The 22,334-nt window shown below is 40.1% G+C and overlaps 1 protein-coding gene across 4 annotated transcripts in view; it reads right to left on the bottom strand.

Annotated features, from left to right (window-relative positions):
- LOC139446123 (cyclin-dependent kinase 17-like) overlaps window positions 1-22,334 on the bottom strand; it is a 112,611-nt gene that overhangs the window by 12,616 nt on the left and 77,661 nt on the right. For 3 of the 4 annotated variants that reach the window (XM_071227406.1, XM_071227405.1, XM_071227408.1), the window contains 7 exons: window positions 15,697-15,824; window positions 12,218-12,340; window positions 10,580-10,636; window positions 6,063-6,177; window positions 3,131-3,225; window positions 1,983-2,045; window positions 1,595-1,718 (listed from right to left, as the gene is read on the bottom strand). In XM_071227406.1, the coding sequence (XP_071083507.1) occupies window positions 1,595-1,718; window positions 1,983-2,045; window positions 3,131-3,225; window positions 6,063-6,177; window positions 10,580-10,636; window positions 12,218-12,340; window positions 15,697-15,824 (705 nt within the window). Of the gene's footprint in view, window positions 1-1,594; window positions 1,719-1,982; window positions 2,046-3,130; window positions 3,226-6,062; window positions 6,178-10,579; window positions 10,637-12,217; window positions 12,341-15,696; window positions 15,825-18,874; window positions 18,980-22,334 lie in introns of those variants that run through there. The other variant, XM_071227407.1, reaches the window with a different exon arrangement.

Below are 22,334 nucleotides of genomic sequence, written 5' to 3'. Positions count from 1 at the left end.
GTTTTATGACAAAATATATCTAGAACTCTATGTCCACTGATGTTTGTGTTTCTTTCTGACTGTGCACCCATTCCTTCTTATTATTTATAAGGTTTGAATAAAGATATAACTTAAGTCAACTTCAGTGTCAAATGCATGGGATCACTTACAACACATATTTCATACTAATTCTCAAATTCCACGTTCAAATATATAATACATAATATATTGAAGTAAAAGTTCATCAAGATGTAGCTTTGCGTATCTAGCGTTCGGCAAGTATTCAGTGACCCCCCCCCCCCCCCCCCCCCCTGATGTATGGAGGCATGAAGTGACATGTGCCCAATAGCTTCCTAACATTAATCTGTCCGTTATCAGACAGTGCCAGGATGTCCAAATGTCAGCCCTCATGTGAGCTGTTGCCCTTCGCATCCAAGCTGGCATCTCCTCATCACATAACTACAAACACATGGGGACCTACACCCATTGCAAGTTGTTATTTCACGTTGTATATTGCTCACAATTACATGTCTATTGCACAGTAGAGTTGGTTTACCGGTAGGGCAGGACATGCTTACCCTTTTCACGAACCCCTGGTGTCGTCATTTCACTGGTCCATTCATATAATTTTCACAGCTATTTTGCCCTTTATGCTAAAGTTACTCACTTGCATTGACATTTACATATACTGACACTTATTAAAACCATTATGATGAGGTCTGGCTGTTGCCGTTGCAGTTGATTCTGACTGAGGAATTCCCTGGTCATTCTGAATGTGTATTTAAAACAAGTATAACTGACACCACTGTAGGTTATTACGCAAAATCATAGAGATATTATGTTTGAACCATAACATGGATTACGGTAAGTCAAAGAAATCACTCAAATCTGTTTATTCCATCAGTAGATCCAACCTACCCCTTCGGAGCTCGTTGATTCTACTCCCAGAATCAACAATCAAGTGATTTCACCATCATGATGTATGCTAAGAATTTTGTTTGTTGTTAACGCCGCACTCAGCAATATTCAAGCTATATGACGGTGGTCTGTAAATAATCCAGTCTGGACCAGACAATCCAGTGATTGACATCATGAGCATTGATCCACGCAATTGGGATATGATGACATGCATCAACCAAGTCATCAAGCCTGCATGACCACCCGATCCTGTTAGACACCTCTTACGACAAACATGGGTTGCTGAAGACCAATTCTAACCTGGAATCTTCATGGGTCTCTTACAAGAAGCATAGGTTACTTCAGATCTACGAAATCTAAAAGCAATCTTAGCACTATGACTATCGTGAGCCAATGTAAGAATGGAAATTATGATCAACTTAGCGCTAAGATCACTTTGTGGAATGGGGCCCTGATTAATGTCACACAAAGGCTGTGTCTGCATGTTTTGTTCAGGGTATGTACAGTGTGTGCTAATCAGGAAACTGTCTAAATGTGAAATGAACTATAATAAGCTGATCTTACTGGGCTCTGGCTTCTGACTAGTGGGTAAAGTCGCACACTGTATGAAATGTAACAAGGAGAGGTCATGGTACCTATCACATGTCTCGTGTACTATGTTTCTTATACCAATATTTGAACAGGTTGAAAAATTTACCAAAGTCTGCTAGTTTCAGCTCCCCACGCTCGTTGATTAGAAGATTTTGTGGTTTCAGGTCTCGATGGAGAACACGACGTTTGTGACAGTACGCCAAACCTCGTAATAACTGGTACAAAAATATCTGGAAAATAACACAAGAAAATATGAACTCCAATAATATTCTTTTAATATCACCAGTTAATGTTAGCTTATCTCCTGCACTGGAATCTCCACAAAACAGAGGATAATCCCTTCAATCTGTCAAATATGGCACAGAACTGTGGATTTGATTCTAAAATACAAACAACTTTTATGAAATGTGGAAGCAATTTTTTCACAATTTATTGTCAGACTGAATATATACGAGTAAAACTTCCTTACAAGGGAGATAATTCCTGCCACCTACCTTAACATTGGTCATGCTCATTATGTTGCCACAGTCATCCATATACTGTTTGAGATCCTTTTCCTGAAACAAGGAAGGAAGTACAAGACTCCTTACAATAGGTAGACTATTGGGGATATTTGCACAACTGCGATTGTATTGCAATCGTTATATTTTATTGTTTATTTATTGTTTAATGCTGCTCTCAGCAATATTCCAGCTGTATGACAGCAGTCTGTAAATAATCAAGTCTTGACCAGACAATCCAGTGATTTACATCATGAGCATCGATCCACGCAATTCAGATACAATGACATGCACCAACCAAGTCAGCGAACCTAACAACCCAATCCTGTGAGTCGCCCACTATGGGTTGCTGAAGACCTATTCTACTCCGGATCTTCATGGGTCGTATTGCAATAGTAGTAAACCAACTTTAAGGCATAATATTTATGTTAATCAACTAAATATTAATCTAACTTAAATAGTTTTTAAGGAAAATTTGTCCACTTTGAAAAGCGGAAGGACGGAAAGACAGAAGGATGGACAGACATAGGACTAACAATTGCAATAGTTTGATACTTTGATATATTGTTACACTCCTTCCAGCAGAAGTAGAAGACTCCTGTCAGGTGGCTTCTTGAAGATTACAAGGAACGAAATCCATCACAAACACACTGACAATCTAGAATCAAAACTTTCTGATGTCGATCAACAACAAACAGAGGCAGGCACATTGTATCATTCTTCCATCATTAGTCTCCACAGGACACCAATCTAAAAACAGGTGAAGTGAAGTGAAATGCGTTTAGCCTCTCTGCCAAGATAAAAGCGACGTGCGACCCACTGATGGTCTTAATGTCTTCTAAGTTTTATGACGCTGCCAAGGATCTAACCACCTTCAGCTCTCCGGGCAGACTCTCTATCCACACAACCACAAAGACGGTGACAAAACTACGTACATGCTCTCTGTTGTCCACACAAGCATTATTTTGTTATTCAGACAAAATGCAGTAATAGTCCCCAAACACCAACAGGTTTATACCCTGCACTGCCCAAAAAATCAAGGTCTTGCACAGATAAGAGATGGCAGCTGACTTAGTCCTTTGTGTTTTATATTCATCTCAAAGAGCTTATCACTACAGGCTGTACAGGTGGGTGCTACTTACGAGATATTCAAAGACAAGTGTCAGAGACTTCTCCGTGTGAATTATATCATGTAGCGTGACGACATTGGCATGCTTCAGATCTCTTAGCAGGGACACTGAAACAGACATGGGTTGGCAAATTAAAGTACATCTCAAATATCATGTTGTTCAGTACATGTTCCACTCGCCCTTCAATTTGCAGTCACACAAATCATTTAATTTATTAAAAATATTTACAAATACTGCTGTAAGACACCTGATGTTTTTTCTCGAGAGCCTTGAAATTTTGAATATCTCAAATTCAATGACATTTATTTTCTGATTTAAGACATTCATATTTATTTGATCATAACTTCTTTGGGAAATCACAGATAATCTGAGGGCAAGTCACCTAGAAATTTCAGACATTTCTATATGCAGGACATTGCAAAAGAACTGTGATATTTGTTTGTTTTTGGACGCCACACTCAGCAATTTTCCAGCTGTATGATCGCAGCCTGTATATAATAAAGTCTGGACCAGACAAAATCCAGTGATTGACATCATGAGCATCGAACTACGCATTTGGGATATGATGACATGCATCAACCAAGTCAGCAAGATTGCCCACTCGATCACGTTAGTCACCTCTTATGACAAGCATAGTCGCCTCTCATTGCAAGCAAAGGTTTTTGAAAAAGAGCTATGAATGATGTATGAACACTGGATATCTTTTCAAAATGAACACAATATATCTCCTATCTTAATAATGTGCATATAAATAATGCACCAAATCCACAAACTTGAGCAAAGGGGTACATTACTAGGCCTACCACAGTGAATGGATCAGTCTGCTTTCGATTTTATTCTCCACTCCCTGGGAAGTATACAATTTTTAATCTGTTTTAAATAACATACAAACTTTCAATATAACAGAAAATGAGGCAAAGGAACTATCTAATTACCATGTACTCTGTGAACCAGGGCTGGAGTACATGGCTTGGAGATGAGGCACACTAGAAGCCCTGACCTGTATCTATCCTAATGGAGCACCATCCTGTCAGTGGGGACACTGTTTTCAGTTTCGTTAACATTTCCCATCACTATCACTTACACTAAAGAGAATCTAAGTGTGGCTGGGCAGACAACATTTCCTTGATTGCAGTGCAGGGGCAGGTAACTCCCTTTCCTGATGGCAGGAGAGGGGCAGATAACTCACTTGCCTCATTGCAGAACAGGGTGCAGATAACTCACTTGCCTGATGACAGTACATGGGGAAGATAACTCACTTGCCTCATTGCAGAACAGGGGGCAGATAACTCACTTGCCTGATGGCAGTACATGGGGAAGATAACTCACTTGCCTCATTGCAGAACAGGGGGCAGATAACTCACTTGCCTGATGGCAGTACATGGGGAAGATAACTCACTTGCCTCATTGCAGAACAGGGGGCAGATAACTCCCTTTCCTGATGGCAGAACAGGGGGCAGATAACTCCCCTTCCTGATGGCAGGAGAGGGGCAGATAACTCACTTGCCTCATTGCAGAACAGGGTGCAGATAACTCACTTGCCTGATGACAGTACATGGGGAAGATAACTCACTTGCCTCATTGCAGAACAGGGGGCAGATAACTCACTTGCCTGATGACAGTACATGGGGAAGATAACTCACTTGCCTCATTGCAGAACAGGGGGCAGATAACTCACTTGCCTGATGGCACAAGCTCCTTCCCAGCGCGTGACACCTTCGTTACACTCTCGGTAACATCGCTGCCACCAGTGTGGGTGCGGCCATTTCAAGAATCTTGAAATTTGCCCTCCAACCCCATATGTAGTAATGTTTATACTTTTGTTTATGTCTTTGGGAATGCCATCATATTTCAATTTGAAAAGGTTTACGACTGACCATGTTTTCCAGGATGAATTTACTTTGTTGTTTTGATAATCAGATTGGTTCGAGATTGCAGACTAACGGAAAATCAACCAACTTCTCCCTTACATTCTTACTATATCAATAACACGATAGTTTTAATAAAACAGAAATTCAAATTGACAATAGAGGCAGTTCTCAATCAGGGTATGAAACTCCCAAAGATTTCAGCCAGACATGTAAACATAACGGTCATTCGGTTGCGAGTTCAACTCCAAGCATGGTTGTGGCCACCTATTCACAGTGGGGAGTTTTGACTGGTGGCAGCGATAGTATAGAGAGCTCCGGGAACGTAATATCGCTGTGAGGAGCATGCTGATGGCAGTACATGGGGAAGATAACTCACTTGCCTCATTGCAGAACAGGGGGCAGATAACTCCCTTTCCTGATGGCAGAACAGGGGGCAGATAACTCCCCTTCCTGATGGCAGGAGAGGGGCAGATAACTCACTTGCCTCATTGCAGAACAGGGGGCAGAAAACTCACTTGCCTGATGACAGTACATGGGGAAGATAACTCACTTGCCTCATTGCAGAACAGGGGGCAGAAAACTCACTTGCCTGATGACAGTACATGGGGAAGATAACTCACTTGCCTCATTGCAGAACAGGGGGCAGATAACTCACTTGCCTGATGGCAGTACATGGGGAAGATAACTCACTTGCCTCATTGCAGAACAGGGGGCAGATAACTCCCTTTCCTGATGGCAGAACAGGGGGCAGATAACTCCCTTTCCTGATGGCAGGAGAGGGGCAGATAACTCACTTGCCTCATTGCAGAAAAGGGGGCAGATCACTCACTTGCCTGATGGCAGTACATGGGGAAGATAACTCACTTGCCTCATTGCAGAACAGGGGGCAGATAACTCCCTTTCCTGATGGCAGAACAGGGGGCAGATAACTCCCTTTCCTGATGGCAGGAGAGGGGCAGATAACTCACTTGCCTCATTGCAGAAAAGGGGGCAGATCACTCACTTGCCTGATGGCAGTACATGGGGAAGATAACTCACTTGCCTGATGGCAGTACAGGGGGCAGATAACTCACCTTCCCTGATGGCGGTACAGGGAGCGCCTTCTTCATGCTCCAGCCTGATTTCCTTCAAGGCTACCAGGTTGTCAGTAAGTCGACTTTTCCCTTTGAACACTGTTGCATATGTTCCCTGGAAAGATGATGAACTTATATTTTGACTGATCCAGAACACAATCAGCTTATCAGCAAGGACAGCTGTGAGTAGTAGCCTTCTTGCCCGAGCAACATTGCCAAATGTTAAACCCTGATTACTAGTTTCAGTTTAACTTTGGGGGGATGTCCCAAAACATCAGGCCATAAAACTTTCCAGTCGACTTTAAAGGATAAATTTATATTTCTGTATCTGATTGATTGGTTAGTTGGTTTGTTGTTTAACGCCGCACTCAGCAATATTCAAGCTATATGACGGTGGTCTGTAAATAATCCAGTCTGGACCAAACAATCCAGTGATTGACATCATGAGCATCAATCCACGCAATTGGGACCAATGACATGCATAAACCAAGTCAGCGGGCCTGACCACCTGATCCCGTTAGTCGCCTTTTACGACAAGCATAGTAGCCTTTTACAGCAAACGTGGGTTGCTGAAGACCTATTCTACCCCGGTGTCTTCACGGGTCCTCTGTATCTGAGCATCTGTATTATGAAATAGTATTTGGGAGAAAGTAGCAATCATGTGAGAATTGGACTTTTGACATCTAAATTGTCCAGAGAAGAATTTATTATTTTTGTAAAACCTAAGACAAAGCTATTTTTTTCCAGCATTTTCTTGAAAAATAATATTTTTACAAAATTTTCAAACCCCTTTGAAATCCTCAAAGCAGTTCTGTTTTAGAAGGGTGCTACTGATATTGTACTTGCCAATATTGGATACCACAGTTGTTCCTCTTAAAAACCTTAGATTACTTTGTGGAATGGAATTGTGACTGATATTGTAAGTGCTATGACTCTCATAGGTTTATATAGAGTAAAAGTAAGTTTGTGGACCTGTCCCAGGGCAGACATAGACATGTATCACTATGTAGCTTATGGCTTAGGCAGTACAAGAACCATCTTAGGTACCAGTCTGGGAAACATCAGCTTTGTACAAGTTGTAAATCCATTAGACATAAATTGACACATGTACTTTGAAGTTTTATTGAAGCCAAATGATGGTAGCAGAAAAACCATCAAAGCGTAAATTCGCAAAGTGGTACTAGAACCGTCTGACAAGCAAATGCACAAACATTGAGTCACCAGAGCTGAGAAGTTTGTGTAATAGTGACCAAAATGTTGTCAAGGTTGAGAACAGTTTACGCATTCACTCCTGAGGCAATTTGGCTGACAGGATGCAATTGCTGCTTCATCTTGTATCAGTGCTGTGAATAGGACATGTTAACCAAGGGCAGTCGGCCACATAAAGGTGAAATCAGGCCTGGCTTCAACAGCTATTGTACCAGTACACGCATTCCCTAGATGCTCACATTATGGACTCACTCAAGCAGCATGTATTGGGAACTTGCTGCTTCTCCACAATCAGTGACAATAACTGGCTAAGGAACAGACAAATGGTCACATCACATTAGAGTTGAGAATGCATGTGGACACACAACTTATTTAATTGGACTTCATTCTTGATATCCATTTGTAGTGACACTGTTAAATCTAATCTAGCAACCGTCAATAACATGTTGTCTATCGCAGGGAGCGAAAAAACGGCTTCTGTGTTAGGTTGTGGAAAGTGACTTCCAGACAGCAGGTTGTCTTTGAAAGCAGCATGTCTATGGCAAGACAAAAGATTTATCCACAAAATATGATGACCACTCTGACTGCCAGCCCCTTCATTGTTTCAACTATTGTGTAACTATTACACACCTCTTGACCAGTGTTCTAAATAGACATCAGCCTGTAGGTCCGAGGCCAACAGATATGTTCTCGGGCTGGTAGTTTTAAATTTCAGCAGGCCCTTACTGCCTACCGTTTATTTAAGCAATTAGTTATCAAGCATTTTTTAAGAAATGTGACAACTTTCTTATACATAAACAGTAAGATTTGACCATTCAAATAACATGTGGTCGCAAAGACGTTTTACAAGCTTATCCTGATAAAAGTAGGCTTCATCTATCACCACCGAGTCCCTGGGAACTCGGTGTGATAGCAGTAACAGCTCCTGGTTGACTGGTTTTGTTTTGTAATTTATATTGCAAGAGTATGTCTCCCTGCTTCAGCTAAGATGTTTGAAACAAGAGTTTTTCCACTGGGCCTACAGTTTTTCCACGGGGCCTACAGTTTTTCCACTGGGCCTACAGTTTTTCCACGGGGCCTACAGTTTTGTCACTGGGCCTACAGTTTTTCCACTGGGCCTACAGTTTTTCCACTGGGCCTACAGTTTTTCCACAGGGACTACAGTTCTTCCACAGGGCCTACAGTTTTTCTACGGGGCCTACAGTTTTTCCACGGGGCCTACAGTTTTTCCATGGGGCCTACAGTTTTTCTACGGGGCCTACAGTTTTTTCCACTCAGTTTATCCTGCTGAGTTTCAGACACTGCTCTTGACTCTATATTTTACATGATGGATATCTGGATAACGTTTGACATAAACATAAAAAAATATAGCCAACTACAGCAGGTCAACCCTAATCAAAGAAAAACATCAGCTTTTGTTTCTTAGTTATATCATTGAAGAATATAGTACATATATTGTCTGGACAGAAACCTTTTGAAACAATTATTGCTGACTTTCGAGAGTGTACTGTGATATTTGAAAGGGTTTGAAAAATCATAAACTACATACTCAACTATAGTGAATAAACTCATAAATCCATAAATGCCTATTTGTTTTGTTGAAAAACACAACCAAAAACACTCAAATGATTTTAAGGTTATTTTGACAGCCAGACTCTTTCTTTTCTGAGTTAAACAGTGCTGACTATGTTATGGTTGTGAGTTTTTCATTTTAAAGAAGAAAGAAAATGTCTTCATGTTTGTGCTACAGAATTAGTTGTCTCAAAGAACCTTTTTTAACATTATGTCACTTCAACATTTTTACCAGCCGCACTATACAGTTATATCAATGTTGGCTCCAGGTACTGTACCTACTTTGGGCTTCAAACCCATTCCTTAATGCGACGGACAAATGCACACACTAACCACTCAGCCATAGTGAGAGAGTATGGTTTTACACTGCTTTCAGCAATATTCCAGCAATATCACAGCAGGGGACACCAGGAATGGGCTTCACAATGTGGGGATCGAACCCAGGTTTTTTGCCGTGATGAGCGAACGCTTTAACCACTCTGCTACCCTATTGTCCCGCTTATAATATAGCCATAGTGCATTATAAGGGACTCCCTAACTCACCAACTCACCAACAGCAATCTACCTCGAATTACAGGCATCCTTGGGAAGTATTCATTTACAGTCAAGTCCCGTTAATCCGACATCGATGGTTGTATATGATTATGTCGGATTAACGAGTATGTCGGATAAACGAAATTAAGTAGTATCAACGTTTGTGATAAAAAATCAGACAGCTTCACGATAGATAACGATTCAAACACGTAATAAATAAATACAAAAAAAATATTCATATTGTTACGTTACATTGTTGGCGGAATATGTTTTCTAATCATGTAACCTCTAAAGTTTAACACAAAACAAATGTTATGGACTGTATGACTTATTCAAAATACTTTAAAAAGCATTAAAAAGAATGGAAGTCGCAAGTTTATAACTGGTTCTGCAAAGCTTAAGAAAGCTGCTTTCTAAGTGGCTAACATTGACTCACTGTTAGTCATTTCATTGGTAGGTCCTAGTTCGCGAAAGGTTGTTCTGACATGACTTGTAATAAGATGACATCGGTGATAGCGAGAACTTGTATCTGATTTTAATGAGATTGAGGTAATCTAAGCATGTAATAAATCTTGTTTCTTTACTTAAACATTAATTGTTTACTGTTAAGCACGTTTATCTCTGCAGCCGTTGTAATATGCAGCTACCAGCCGATTCATCTCGCATCAAAACGCGGGCTGCGTACTCATGGGCAGATGACCACGGAGTACGCTGATCACTGTGTCGGATTAACGAGACTGATTAATGAGTGAATTCGGTAATTCGTTGCAAATTAGGTGTGTCGAAGTCAGAGTGCAAGACTGTCAGATTAACAGTCTAAATAGCACTGATTTAATCGGTTCCCATCATTAGTGTCGGATAAAGCCAATTGTCGGATTAACGAGACTTCACTGTACTTGATAATCTGCCTGAATGTTATTATTCAGGACAGTGCAGATAAAAAAGTTCTTTTCCCTGAACATTCGCATGCTCACTAATGAACACAATTCAATTCCTTGTCATATCTGAAAGTAAAATATTCAGTGCTATTATCATGTGTGGATGAAAACGTTTTTCTTTTTCTTCCAATCTCAAATTTGGGTCCTGATGTTATTGGCCCTTGGGAATCCCAAGAAAAGACTGTTGTTGGATGAAAAAGCACACCCCTTGTTGTAACTAGTAATCCAATCTCTGTACCACCTAACTATGAATGCCATGCTTACCTCCCCAAGCTTGTCCAGCTTGGTGTAAGATTCAATCTTTCCAAAACCAATTTCAGACTGAAAAAAGGTAAAAGGAAGAATATTAGTTCAGCAATCTCATGATGTGAGGGAAGCTCTCACGGGCAGTAATATCACAATGTACATGAATATCAACTTTAGAAAATAAGATTAAAAAAAAAGTGCTTCTCCTTTAAATAGCCTGGTTGAAATTCATTATAAACACAAAACTAAAAGCAGTCTAGACAGATAAACAATCAATATTTCTATAAAGAAATATATGAGATATCAAAACCTATTCTACACTCAGACTCAATGATGCAGTTATGGGCAGTAAGGACATACGTGAAGTCAAGCCTAGCAACATTATTGTAGTATCCTGTCACCCTACAAAGTAATATTACAGGTTCAGGAAACCAGGGGTTGAAAGTGTGAGCACCAGTCCATGCCCGTGGGATTGTGGGTAAGAATATGTCCCCAGCAACCTATCTCCTGATTGTGAAGGGCATCTGGGTGTATCGGGTGGCCAGATTGAATGACTTGGCTGATAGCATGTCATTGTTCCCTGACGGTAGATTGTTGCTCACAATATCAATCACTGGATTGTGTAGTCTTAACTTGATTATTTACAGGCAGCTGTCAGCAGCTTGACAACGGTATAAGGATCTATACCGAACCGTCGCTTTATACAGTGTTAAAGAAGTTGTTATCCATAAAATTGTGTCACATAATATAATACCTTGTCATATAGCTTTTTCAGTGCTGACTTGGAAACAAACAAGTCAGGATACACTGGGTATGATTTCTTTCTATTTTACCACCTGCACCAGGTGCAACCGTGTAAATTAATCAGGTTGCACAACCAAAATATTGACTGCACCAGTCTATCATAAATTGAAACGCTGTATTTTCAGTTATTTTGAATATTAATTAAATTCAAAGAAAACATAAATATGAGAATGTGCTCCAGTATTGTATTTTGTGTAATCTGTTTTCACATCATGATATGCCGTAAACAACCTCAAAAAGAAGTTTCAAAGTGTCAGTTTTATATCATTGTATGATTGTAACCTCATGAGTGACTGTTCTAGAGGTAATTGTAAAGAATTAGTTCTGCAATTCACTGCATTCAGACCACCTGTGTATTTTACTAATTTCATAAACTTTTGTTTCCTGGATTTGAAAAGATTTGCAGCCAGTTCTGAACGAATTCAGTTTTCCACTTTGTCAAATAAAACTGCTGTGGTGGGAAATGTTACCTGCACTGGGAGCAACCTGACAATAAAAGTTACCTGCACTAGCAATGTATTACCTGCACAGGTGCAGCTTGGATATAGCGAATTTGATCCCTGATACAATGACATAAAACAACCACTGTGAGTTATTAAGACTTAAACAAGGTTCCTATCATCACTCAGTGCTGTTTTATGCCACAGTCAGCAATATTGAAGTGAAATCTTGGCAGCCATCTATTAACAGCATCAGCAACAATCTCAGTATCACAACCATCCGTCCCCAAACCCACCCAATCTTCATTAGTCGCCTGTTGCAGCGAAACAGGGACGCTGGGGACGACATATTGTGCTCCATAATTGCAATGGGTTAGAATCACGTCCAATTTCTGTGACAGATTGTGCCTACCAGCGACTTCCTCCGTGACCTCCGAGACAGCTGGCCATCGGGACTAAGGGTCAGATTTTGGCGTGCTAGGAAATTCTCTGGAAGACGGATGTCAGCAGGTAGAGACAACCTCTTTGTCACCTCCTGAAAACAGAACAAAGCGTCATTTTGATTATTCAAAATTAGAGTTATGATAAGAACTGAGTATTGCCTGGTATCTTGAGATACGATTCGTATCACGATACGGACTGATGATACTACTGGTATCACGATACAGATCAAAAAGTAAGAAATTACGAAATCACTGAAATACAGCTCTAAAATACCTTTCTTCATACATTTATTTATTTATTGTTATCTAATGAAATTTAACAAAGAAAACCACAAGAGCAAAACAATTTAAAAATGAATGGATGGTTATTTAATGTAACAGTTAGTTGGCGCATCCTCAGCTACCATGTCCTTGTGATCTGCCATGCTTGCAGGTGGCGCAATGCTACTTCTGCCATTATGGGAGGTAACTCTATTAGTTCCTGTTCTATTTATAGCATATCACGAGCTCACAAACTGATGATTCAAGTATTGTGTGTACCTAAGTATCGATGATATCGTAGGGATCGTTGAAACGTTACAGCCCTAGTTATTATCATTGCTCGTTCACTCACAGGATCAATTAACTAATATTCTCGTCTGCGAGTTTGTTGGTATAGAATATTAGTTACCTGGTCCTGTGGAAAAGTAACACCAATTCTTTGATATCTCTTCAACTTATATAACTGAAATATCAAATTAGCCATTATTTCCAACTATTACATTCTTTTCATCTTCGGATCACATATTTGTAATGCATTGACAAGAAGCTGCAATTCATCACAGGAAACCAGCAATTTTCTTTCATGTAATATGATTTTAGCTATCAAGAGACATAAAATCCTATTTTTTCACAGCATTAGTCACCTAGGGACAATTGTATGATCTAATCACTCCAGCCCACATACATATTGTTTGTCCAATTCAAACTAGATGTTGGAATCAGTAGACACGATTTGCCACATTGGTCTGTATACACAGATTTTGCCACCGAAAACATACTTAACACAATCCCTACAGCAAGATGAAAGAACAGCAAGAAGTAGCAAGCAAGGATTCACAATCAGTAAAATTAGCTACAGTTGTATCAATGTTGCCCTAGCAACCACTATTTCAACATTTGCAGATGAAAACCTGGTATGCATGACATGTTCAGACAATGTTTATGAGATTATATTCCAGAAGTGTAATGATTTCAAGCTCTGACTTTCATGCAGTTTGGCCCTCACTCCATGGTGGTCTGTATGCATGTGAATTCCCACAAACTCAAAGTAAGATCTCAACCAGAACTGACTGTTAAAGAATTGGTCATTTGAGGGTGGTACCTCTATGGCTTCTGACTATTACTAGATTGTACATAAATTGCTTTCTTTAAAGTTCTAATTTAGTGAGTTGGATTTAATGCCACTTTGAAAAGTATTCCAGCTATTTCACGGTGTTTCAGCTTAATGTGGGAGGAAAGCCTGTGATGTAGGTCTCGAATGTGAAACCCAAGAGCTTTTGTTTGTTTGTTGTTTAATGCCGCAATCAGCAGTATTCCTGCTATATAACAGTCAGTAAATAATCAAGTCTAGATCAGACAATGTTTGACATCATGAGCATTGATCTAAGCAATTGGGATACTATGACATGCATTACCAAGTCAGCAAGTCTGACCACCTGATCCCGTTAGTCGCCTCTAATGACAACCATGGTTTGCTGAAGATCAATTCTAACCACGATCTTTACGGTGGAGACAAGACTAACACTAGTAGGAAGCTGTATGATGAAATGGCAACTCAGGGTTAGTCAGTGATGACAAAACCTAGAAGCATAATCTGGGCGAACCGGGTTTCAAATCACAGTTTCAAACCATAAATAGATATATTAATTTTTAACTAAATAAATTCATGCATTTCCAAGGCACATTATCCATGTTCAAAGCCATTTCAAGACTGATCTTACACTTCCCATTCCCATTAAAGACATTTCAAGCCTGTGCAAACACCAATTCCTGACAGCATTTCTGATGGCCATGTTGTGTGGATGAATGCCAACCCAGTGGCTGGTACAAGCACTGGATACATTCAGACGATGATGCACTTCAAGGGTGAGACTATTCTATAGTTCACTCAATAAGAGCAATCAGATATTTAATTTCTCCAGTAGATTAACAACTTTCTATCCAGCTGGTACAGCTTGAGTCAAGCACAATGCCACAGTAACACAGAACAGATGGCAATGGTGGTGAGGTCTACCTCAAGGTCAGGCAAAAACCAGGTGCATGTGTCCCCGTCATGGTCATGCTAACCTGCCTGCCTCAACACAACATACGTCCCTATGCAGCTCAAGGAGGATTGCATGGTAAGGTTAGATATACATATAGTCCAAGAAATAACGATATCATATTAAATAAATATGTATCTATAAAATAGAAAGTAAAACCCGAATAGAGCGCAGAACAATGCTGAATTTCCAAGAGCCAAGTCAATCTAGACTTGACAAATCATTCTCGACTTGAACTGGATAAAATTTAATTTTCATTAGCCTCTTGTCATACTGACCATGAAAATCAGTAAAACAAGAAATATAAAGGGTGTTGAAGGTCACCAACTGACCTGTTGACGACTATTCCAAAAAGTGAGAGGGGTGGTGGGGTAGGCTGGTTGTTAAAGCATCACGCCGAAGACCTGGGTTCGATTCCCCACATGGGTACAATGTGTGAAGCCCATTTCTGGTGTCCCGTACTGTGATATTGCTGGGATATTGCTAAAAGTGGTGTAAAACCATTCTCACTCGCTCAATCCAATAAGTTAGTGTTTGTTGTTTAACACCGCAGTCAACAATATTTCAGCTTAATGACGATAGTCTGTCTGTAAATAGTCGAGTCTGAACCAGACCATCAAGTAACTGACATACCCTAATCGACGTATAAGGGGGCTCTTATTAGAATATTATTTTGGTGAAAAAAACCAGAGTTGAAAGATAAATTTTGTGGTTTATGCTGACAGCCTGAAATGTTTATGTACGACAGATATATTTTTCCAGAATTTAATTGCCCATGATTAAGGGTGCGTATAACACATGATTTCATATTATACGCGAATAAATAAGTCTTGTGTACATTGATCAATCGGAAGGGGTGCCATTTGGGATTGTTCACTAGCCAATACATCAGCAAATATCGCCGTGGGCGCTTATTAGAGCGGGCCGCTTATTACGTCGAATACGGTAATCACCTTCGATCTACAAAACTGGGTTCCAATGGCATGCATCAACCATGTCAGCAAGCCTGACCACCCAATCCTGTTAGTTGCCTCATGCAACAAGCAAAGGTTTTTCCTAACCCAGACTTTAACAGGGTATTCCACAAAGTGACCTGAAGGCTATAGTAACTGTAAGATGCACCTGGTAGTATCAAGGCAGCTTACCTCACTAAACCTCCTCTGCTTGTTGCGGAGTCGGACAGGAGAGATGACATCCTCCTTCTCGTCCGACGTGACAGACACCTCCTCACTCTCTCCATCAGATCCGATTCTGGGGTTCTCATGTACAATGCCTGCAATACAAAAATACAATCAGCTTCTGTTGAAGTACAACGCCACAACTTGGATACCCCTTAACAATCCATGTCATAATGAAACTGAATATATAGCAGGCCTCAAAGTTTAAATTTTTACCAAGTAGCCATATGGCTACAAGTATTTTTTTTCCAGGTAGCCAGTGGTAAAATTAGGAAGTCGAGCCAATAGTGTAGGTATCCAAAAGCATTTGAAATTATCTATTATCAAATAACTATTAGTGGAAATTGTACTTGTGTTTTGTTTGACTCGAACAATGATGCAATTTATGTTACTAGTTTATAAAGGTATATCCTTGCTTATCCAATAAACTATTAACAAAAATAAAATACTAATTACATTAATATTTATGTATTTCGGTTCATTGTTGAATTTTGGAAGAATTATTTGTGAGTACAATTAGTAGCAGACATGTTTTTTTTTGTGTCTACATTTGTGTAACAGTAGTATTTAGTCGGCACATGATATTTTTCAAGGCAGTCATTTGGTTACCTCTGAATTTTAGACAGCAGACAAATTGAAATTTAGGTCGCATTGGCGACCATTTTAGTTGCAACTTTGAGGCCTGTATAGTGAACCAGTATGTCTGATACCAACATGTGACTAGCATGGTAACTGAGGACCTGCTATGCTGATCCTTCCTATGTACATGTATCACTAAAATCCTTCCTGAAGACCATTCTAACCCGAATCTGAACAGGTCCATCATTTTGGTGAGGTGAAATGGGTTCATATGGGGCACTTATATAGCGACGTGAATGTACGTGTGTGTGTGTGTGGCTGCTTGTACTAGTCCTGACTGATGCCGATTTATAGTGCTAGCTCACTGAGATACCATGCTGCAGTTTTAACATGAATACCCCACTCAGACACAGTATACTGACTCAGAGCCAACCAGTCCTTGTTTTAGCCCCTTAATGCTGAGCGCCAGACAGGGTAACAACAAGTACCATGTTTTAACGTCTTTCGGTATGACGCGGCCGGGGATCGAACCCCGGACCTTACTCTCACAGGGCCGATGCTCTACCAATAGACCACAGAGGCGGTCTCCTGAAACAGGAATGCCTTATGGGTACATATACTCATAACGCAACATCACAGCGAAAATATTGGGGTTTTGTTCCCTCCCCCAAAGCATTCTGCTCACAGTGTTACAGTAATCCTTTGGGCAAGAAGACATTTTAATAGTCAGGCCATATGTTATCATTATGTGCGTGAGTGATGTGTAAATGAGTAATCTCCCCTGACATTAGGTATACAGCCTGGCCCAGGTGGCATCTGCCTCACATAAGACATCAGCCTAAGTGATACAGGCATGCACAAAACAGCATATGTTACACAACTGCATGAAACCATATGACTATCAATCAAACATAATTTATGTAACATATTCACATTTTCCTCAAGACTTGACATTTTATTGATCCTCATAAGTATTGACAACTCTGCTTTCAGAAATGTTCCAGCTTTATGACGGTGGTATGTAAATATCGAATCAGGGCCTGTCAATCCAGTGTTTGACATCATGAGCATTGATATATCCTGTTATTTACCTCTAATGACAACCATGGGTTGCTGAAGATTAATTCTAACCACAATCTTCACTGGGGAGATATGAATGGGTTGCTGATTTGTTTGTTTATTTGTTTCTTGCTTAACGCCGCACTCAGCAATATTCCAGCCATATGACAGCAGTCTGTAAATAATTGAGTCTGGACCACACAATCCAGTGATTGACATCATGAGCATCGATCCACACAATAGGGATACGATGATCTGCATTATTCCAGTCAGTGAGCCTGAGCACTCGATCCCGATAGTCGCCTATTAAAGCATGCGTTGTTGAAGACCTATTCTAACCCGGATCTTCAAGGGGTGTACTGCGGATTGATGGATAACTGCATAATCTTATTATTCAAACGTCAATGAGCTCAGAGATAAGTTATTGCCAGGTTGAATAAATATAAATAAGTTTTTGAAAAAACCCACTGACAATCCCATAAAAAATATGGATTCAGCAATTCATCTACATATAGTCAGCTTTGTATAAAACAGTTCATCAAACATTGTTGCTGTGATTCATTTTTTTATCATGCAGATGGCAAAAAGATGGCTGACTGAAAGAGTAGAAAACCCAAAACCTACTCAATTCAGGATCCATCATATTTATCTTTCTAGCTAAATACTTTCATATCTTTACATTCCAGTCCATTTCAGGAAGATAATTTCTATTTATATACACATATTCCTATATACGAGAGTCTTAGATTCTCCACTAAAAGCAATTCTCCCTATCAGACACCAGTATTGAGAATGCTGCTTCAGTATACATATATAACCACTTGTAACTCAATCACAGCTGGCATCTGATCTGCCAACCATTAACAGATAACCCACATCATACTCCTGGAAGCCAGGACAAAATGGGTCGCCTCTTCATTCAACACATCCACTACACAGCCTCCCTACCTCCCACCTTGACCCAGAACCAATCAGTGTTGGCATGCTTTAACAAGACTGGCATCATGAGGGAGCATCTCTCCTTTCCTAACCCTCCCTGTAGTCACAAAGGACTGTTTTCTCCCAAATCACAATCCCTTCCGTAGGCCTTTTCTCCATCTTGAGCATTGTCATATATTTATAGAAGGTAGTTGCACCCATTCTGACACACTGCCAAGGCAGTCATGAGTAAATAATCTGACTACAATATCGGTTCCATACCAATTCCCATAAGGAGATAACAGTACATTGGTAATTGTGGTTCCATGTTCCTGGGTCATTCTGCCATTTTGTTACCATGCGTGAAACCATGCAAGCCTTCACATAACCCAGGCAAACACCAGGGTCTAGAGTTACGGCAGAATTAGTGTCAGAATGTTGAAGATGCACAACAGAAACTAAATCTAGTGGAAAGATCTCCCTCCATTATGTCTAACACAGGCCATTAGCTCTGCTCACGTTCAAGTTTGGAGCCAGTGACCTTGCACTAAAGACAACGAAGCCCCGGTGTGGATGGACGTAACCTTACCTGCATTCCTGTGTCGGCTGCGACAGTTACATCCAATCCAAGTGAGACCATAGTCAAAAACTTTGGAGATGTACGTGAACATGGTTCATGCTAGTTTCTGAGATTTTCTCAAGTCTTGTGGTGCTGCCCATTTAGTCCCGGCAGGCTGTTGTTACAGTGAATGGGCTAAGCAGGGGGTGGAGGGAGTGAGGGAGGGGGAGGGCAAGGGGGAAGATTTGGCACATACACTTCCCCCCTTCCAGCTGTAGGCCACATGGTTTTCATCCACCAGAAACAATAACACAGTCTCAACCTGGCCTGACAATATGCAGCTGGTCATACTGGGAAACAGTCAAACTACCTCAGATGTTTAGTTGTAACTAGGGCACAATACCCATCCATTTCATACTTATATAGTGTCAACCTGGGTGACAATACGTCTTCAGCAACCTATGATTGTCCTAAGATCAGGATCAGGCTTGCCGACCTGGTTGATTCATGTCATTGTCTCCCAATTGCATGGATTGGTGCTCATGATATCAATCACTGGACTGTCTTGTCCAGGCTTGATTACTTACAGACTGCCGCTCTATAGCTGGAATATTGCTGAGTATCACGTTAAACGTGTCCCACTGTCATGTATGATAGAGCAGACACCACATTATCTTGCAACATTAATTTTAATTGTCAAGTACAAACTTGACATCATATACACTCAAAATGACATCTCTTGTGTTAGGACAAACTTATCTTGAAATAATTAATGAAATCTGAACTTCATCAATCAAACATTTTTGAAATTGCAACAACAACACAACATTATACGCTATAACAGGCAGCTTGTCCTGAGTAAATAAATCTTGTCTGAAATAACTAGTTGAATTGAACTCAGGGGCCCCGACCATATATTGCCTGAACAAAATATATATTCATTGCACCATCAGTCACAAAATAAAATACACAACAGGCATTGGCAAAGACTTCAATGTTTTATAAAGAAGAAATTGGAAAATTTCATCCATGTAAAAAGACATGTTCACTCCATGCCATCAATACCCAAATGGCAAACACAGGTACAAGAAAGCATATGGCCAACAGAATACATCAAAATCAGGCCATGAACTTTTTCAGATTACTTCAGGAACTGTTCAACAATTTCTCAATTTAACAGCCGTCTAGCCTGAACCTCCACAGCCAAAGTGCTTCTGGAGTCAACATGTCCTCAGTGACCTGCCTGCATGTACTGCCTGGAGTGTCTCCTCAACTGAACCCGAGGTGAGCAGCACCTCACACTGGGGACTTTAATACTGGAAGGAGCTCTGGAGGTCAGACTGGTGAGATTGCGGAGGTGGGTGACGTACAAAACAACCTTACAACCGTTATAAGTCTATGTTAAGGTATGGGTGTTACGATCACCTTATAATTAGTGCTAAAATCACTTTGTACAATCACACCAGTTAGAGATATTTTTATGATTTTATCTAGCATTGATACATTTTTTTACATTTTTACATATGTTAAAAATATTTAATGAAGTTTTGGATGATAATCAGTAAATGTCATAGATATTCCAATACATATGCAACAGGAACTTGGATGTCTTTACATGGCTAATCTGGTCTAACCCTGTGTAAGCCCCTGCACACCCCCAGAAAACATGATGAAATTTAATTTGCACTGATGATTTATGTCTCTTCAAAATATACTCCCCCCAAAATTCCTTAATATATCCTCAAAAGATGAAATGACGAAAGGTGAATCCATCTCATCCCAAATAGCCTCAAACTGTGGACAGCTACTGTGCCAGAGCCATTGCTGTTCATATTACAAAGAAGCATCCTTGCTGATCTACAGACAAAATATCACCAGCATCATATATGGATGATTGTTTCCTGATAGAGAGCTATTAAGAGTCTGCCTAAAGGAGCAATTGACGTCACGTGTGACACATCAAACAGTCATCAATGTCCTGCTATCATCATGTTCTGTCACAAAACAGTGTTGATGTGTTCGGTTGCAGTACAGACCGTCTCTATCCACAGCTAGGACGAAGAGGATACTCTGACATTTATCTTCTGGTCATCACAAAGGCTGATATCAATGATGGCACAACGGATGTCACTTTTTTCATGTTGACAGAAAGGTTATTCATTTCAGAAATAGTGGGCATTTTGCTCAAAACAGGAAATCAAAATGAGATTATCAAAAATCAGATTCATACCAAATATTTGCAAAAAAGATATGATTGCATTTGAGAGATAATTTTGGTAGAAAGCAAGTGCTATCTTTTACCACATGAAGTTCTGTTAGCAAAGGGGACAAGGTTACATAACAGAACGGGTATAATACCCTGGATACGGCTGCCTTGATCCGTGATTAAAGGTATGTTTACCTCAAAATCCGACTAGAAAACAAAACATTTTCATTCATATACACTGCAATGTTACACAAATAGTCCATGCAGGATATGCATGATCTTAAGCCTATCATTATGATGTGATTGGTTTAAGTAACCCATACTTGTCGTAAGAGGCGACTAAAGGAATCAGGTGGTCAGGCTCGCTGACTTGGTTGATGCATGTCAACGTATCCCAGTTTCAAAAATTGAGGCACATGACATCAATCACTGGATTGTCGGATCCAGACTCACTTTATTGACAGACTACTGTCATATAGCTGGAATAATGCTGATTGCAGTGTTAATCAACAAATAAAGGCCCATGAACCCTTTTTCTGTTTGTGTTTCTTTAGATACTGATAATGACTAGATGGAAGGTTATCAGAAAGTAAATGATACCCCTCAATGTAACCACTGTAGTACCATGCATAAACCATGCCTGACAAGAACAGGAAACTGCCCTCAGCTCAAACATCCCTTTAATCATAGATTAATGATGCTACAATGCTGTATCCCTACAGATCTATAACATTAATCACAATGGTGAAGTACACGCAGTGCATCACTGAAACACTATCAGCTTGAACGTGCCAAGTTTTGACATTTCCACCAACAATAACAGACTGATAACAATAGGCTGTGCTTCTCCTCTCCCTGGCAATATCCTCCCTGCTTCCAAAGACAGTGTTTATGCTGCTCAAACTAATATCGCCATTGACGTCACACATCTAAACACAAAGACTCCCCACTTAAAAGAACCCAAATGTTACCAAAAAAGCTTCCTTCCTTGCCAAGCCTATAACATTCTACAGGATATTTATATTATTGGATGAGAAGGAATCAAACTGCTCTCTCTCGGTGTGATTAAAAGGAAATGGGGGTTTTACAGACCTCTTGTCTGTGTTAATGGTTCTGTGTTGCAAAACACCAACATTCTGATGACTTTGAAATAAGCCATGAACTGATCTGCAAATAGATTCCACTTAACCTGCAGTAACAGAGCAGTAATATCATGGCAACACCTGTTGATTTCCTATGTAGTTATATTCTGGATTAGCTTCCCAGGAACAAACATCTACCATG

The sequence above is a fragment of the Haliotis cracherodii genome, unplaced genomic scaffold (assembly GCF_022045235.1).
Source record: "Haliotis cracherodii isolate W230 unplaced genomic scaffold, xgHalCrac1.p SCAF_6, whole genome shotgun sequence".
In the NCBI taxonomy this organism is placed as follows: Eukaryota; Metazoa; Mollusca; class Gastropoda; order Lepetellida; family Haliotidae; genus Haliotis; species Haliotis cracherodii.
The sequence above is the reverse complement of the archived record's forward strand: the minus strand, read 5'-3'. Positions and strand labels throughout refer to the sequence as shown.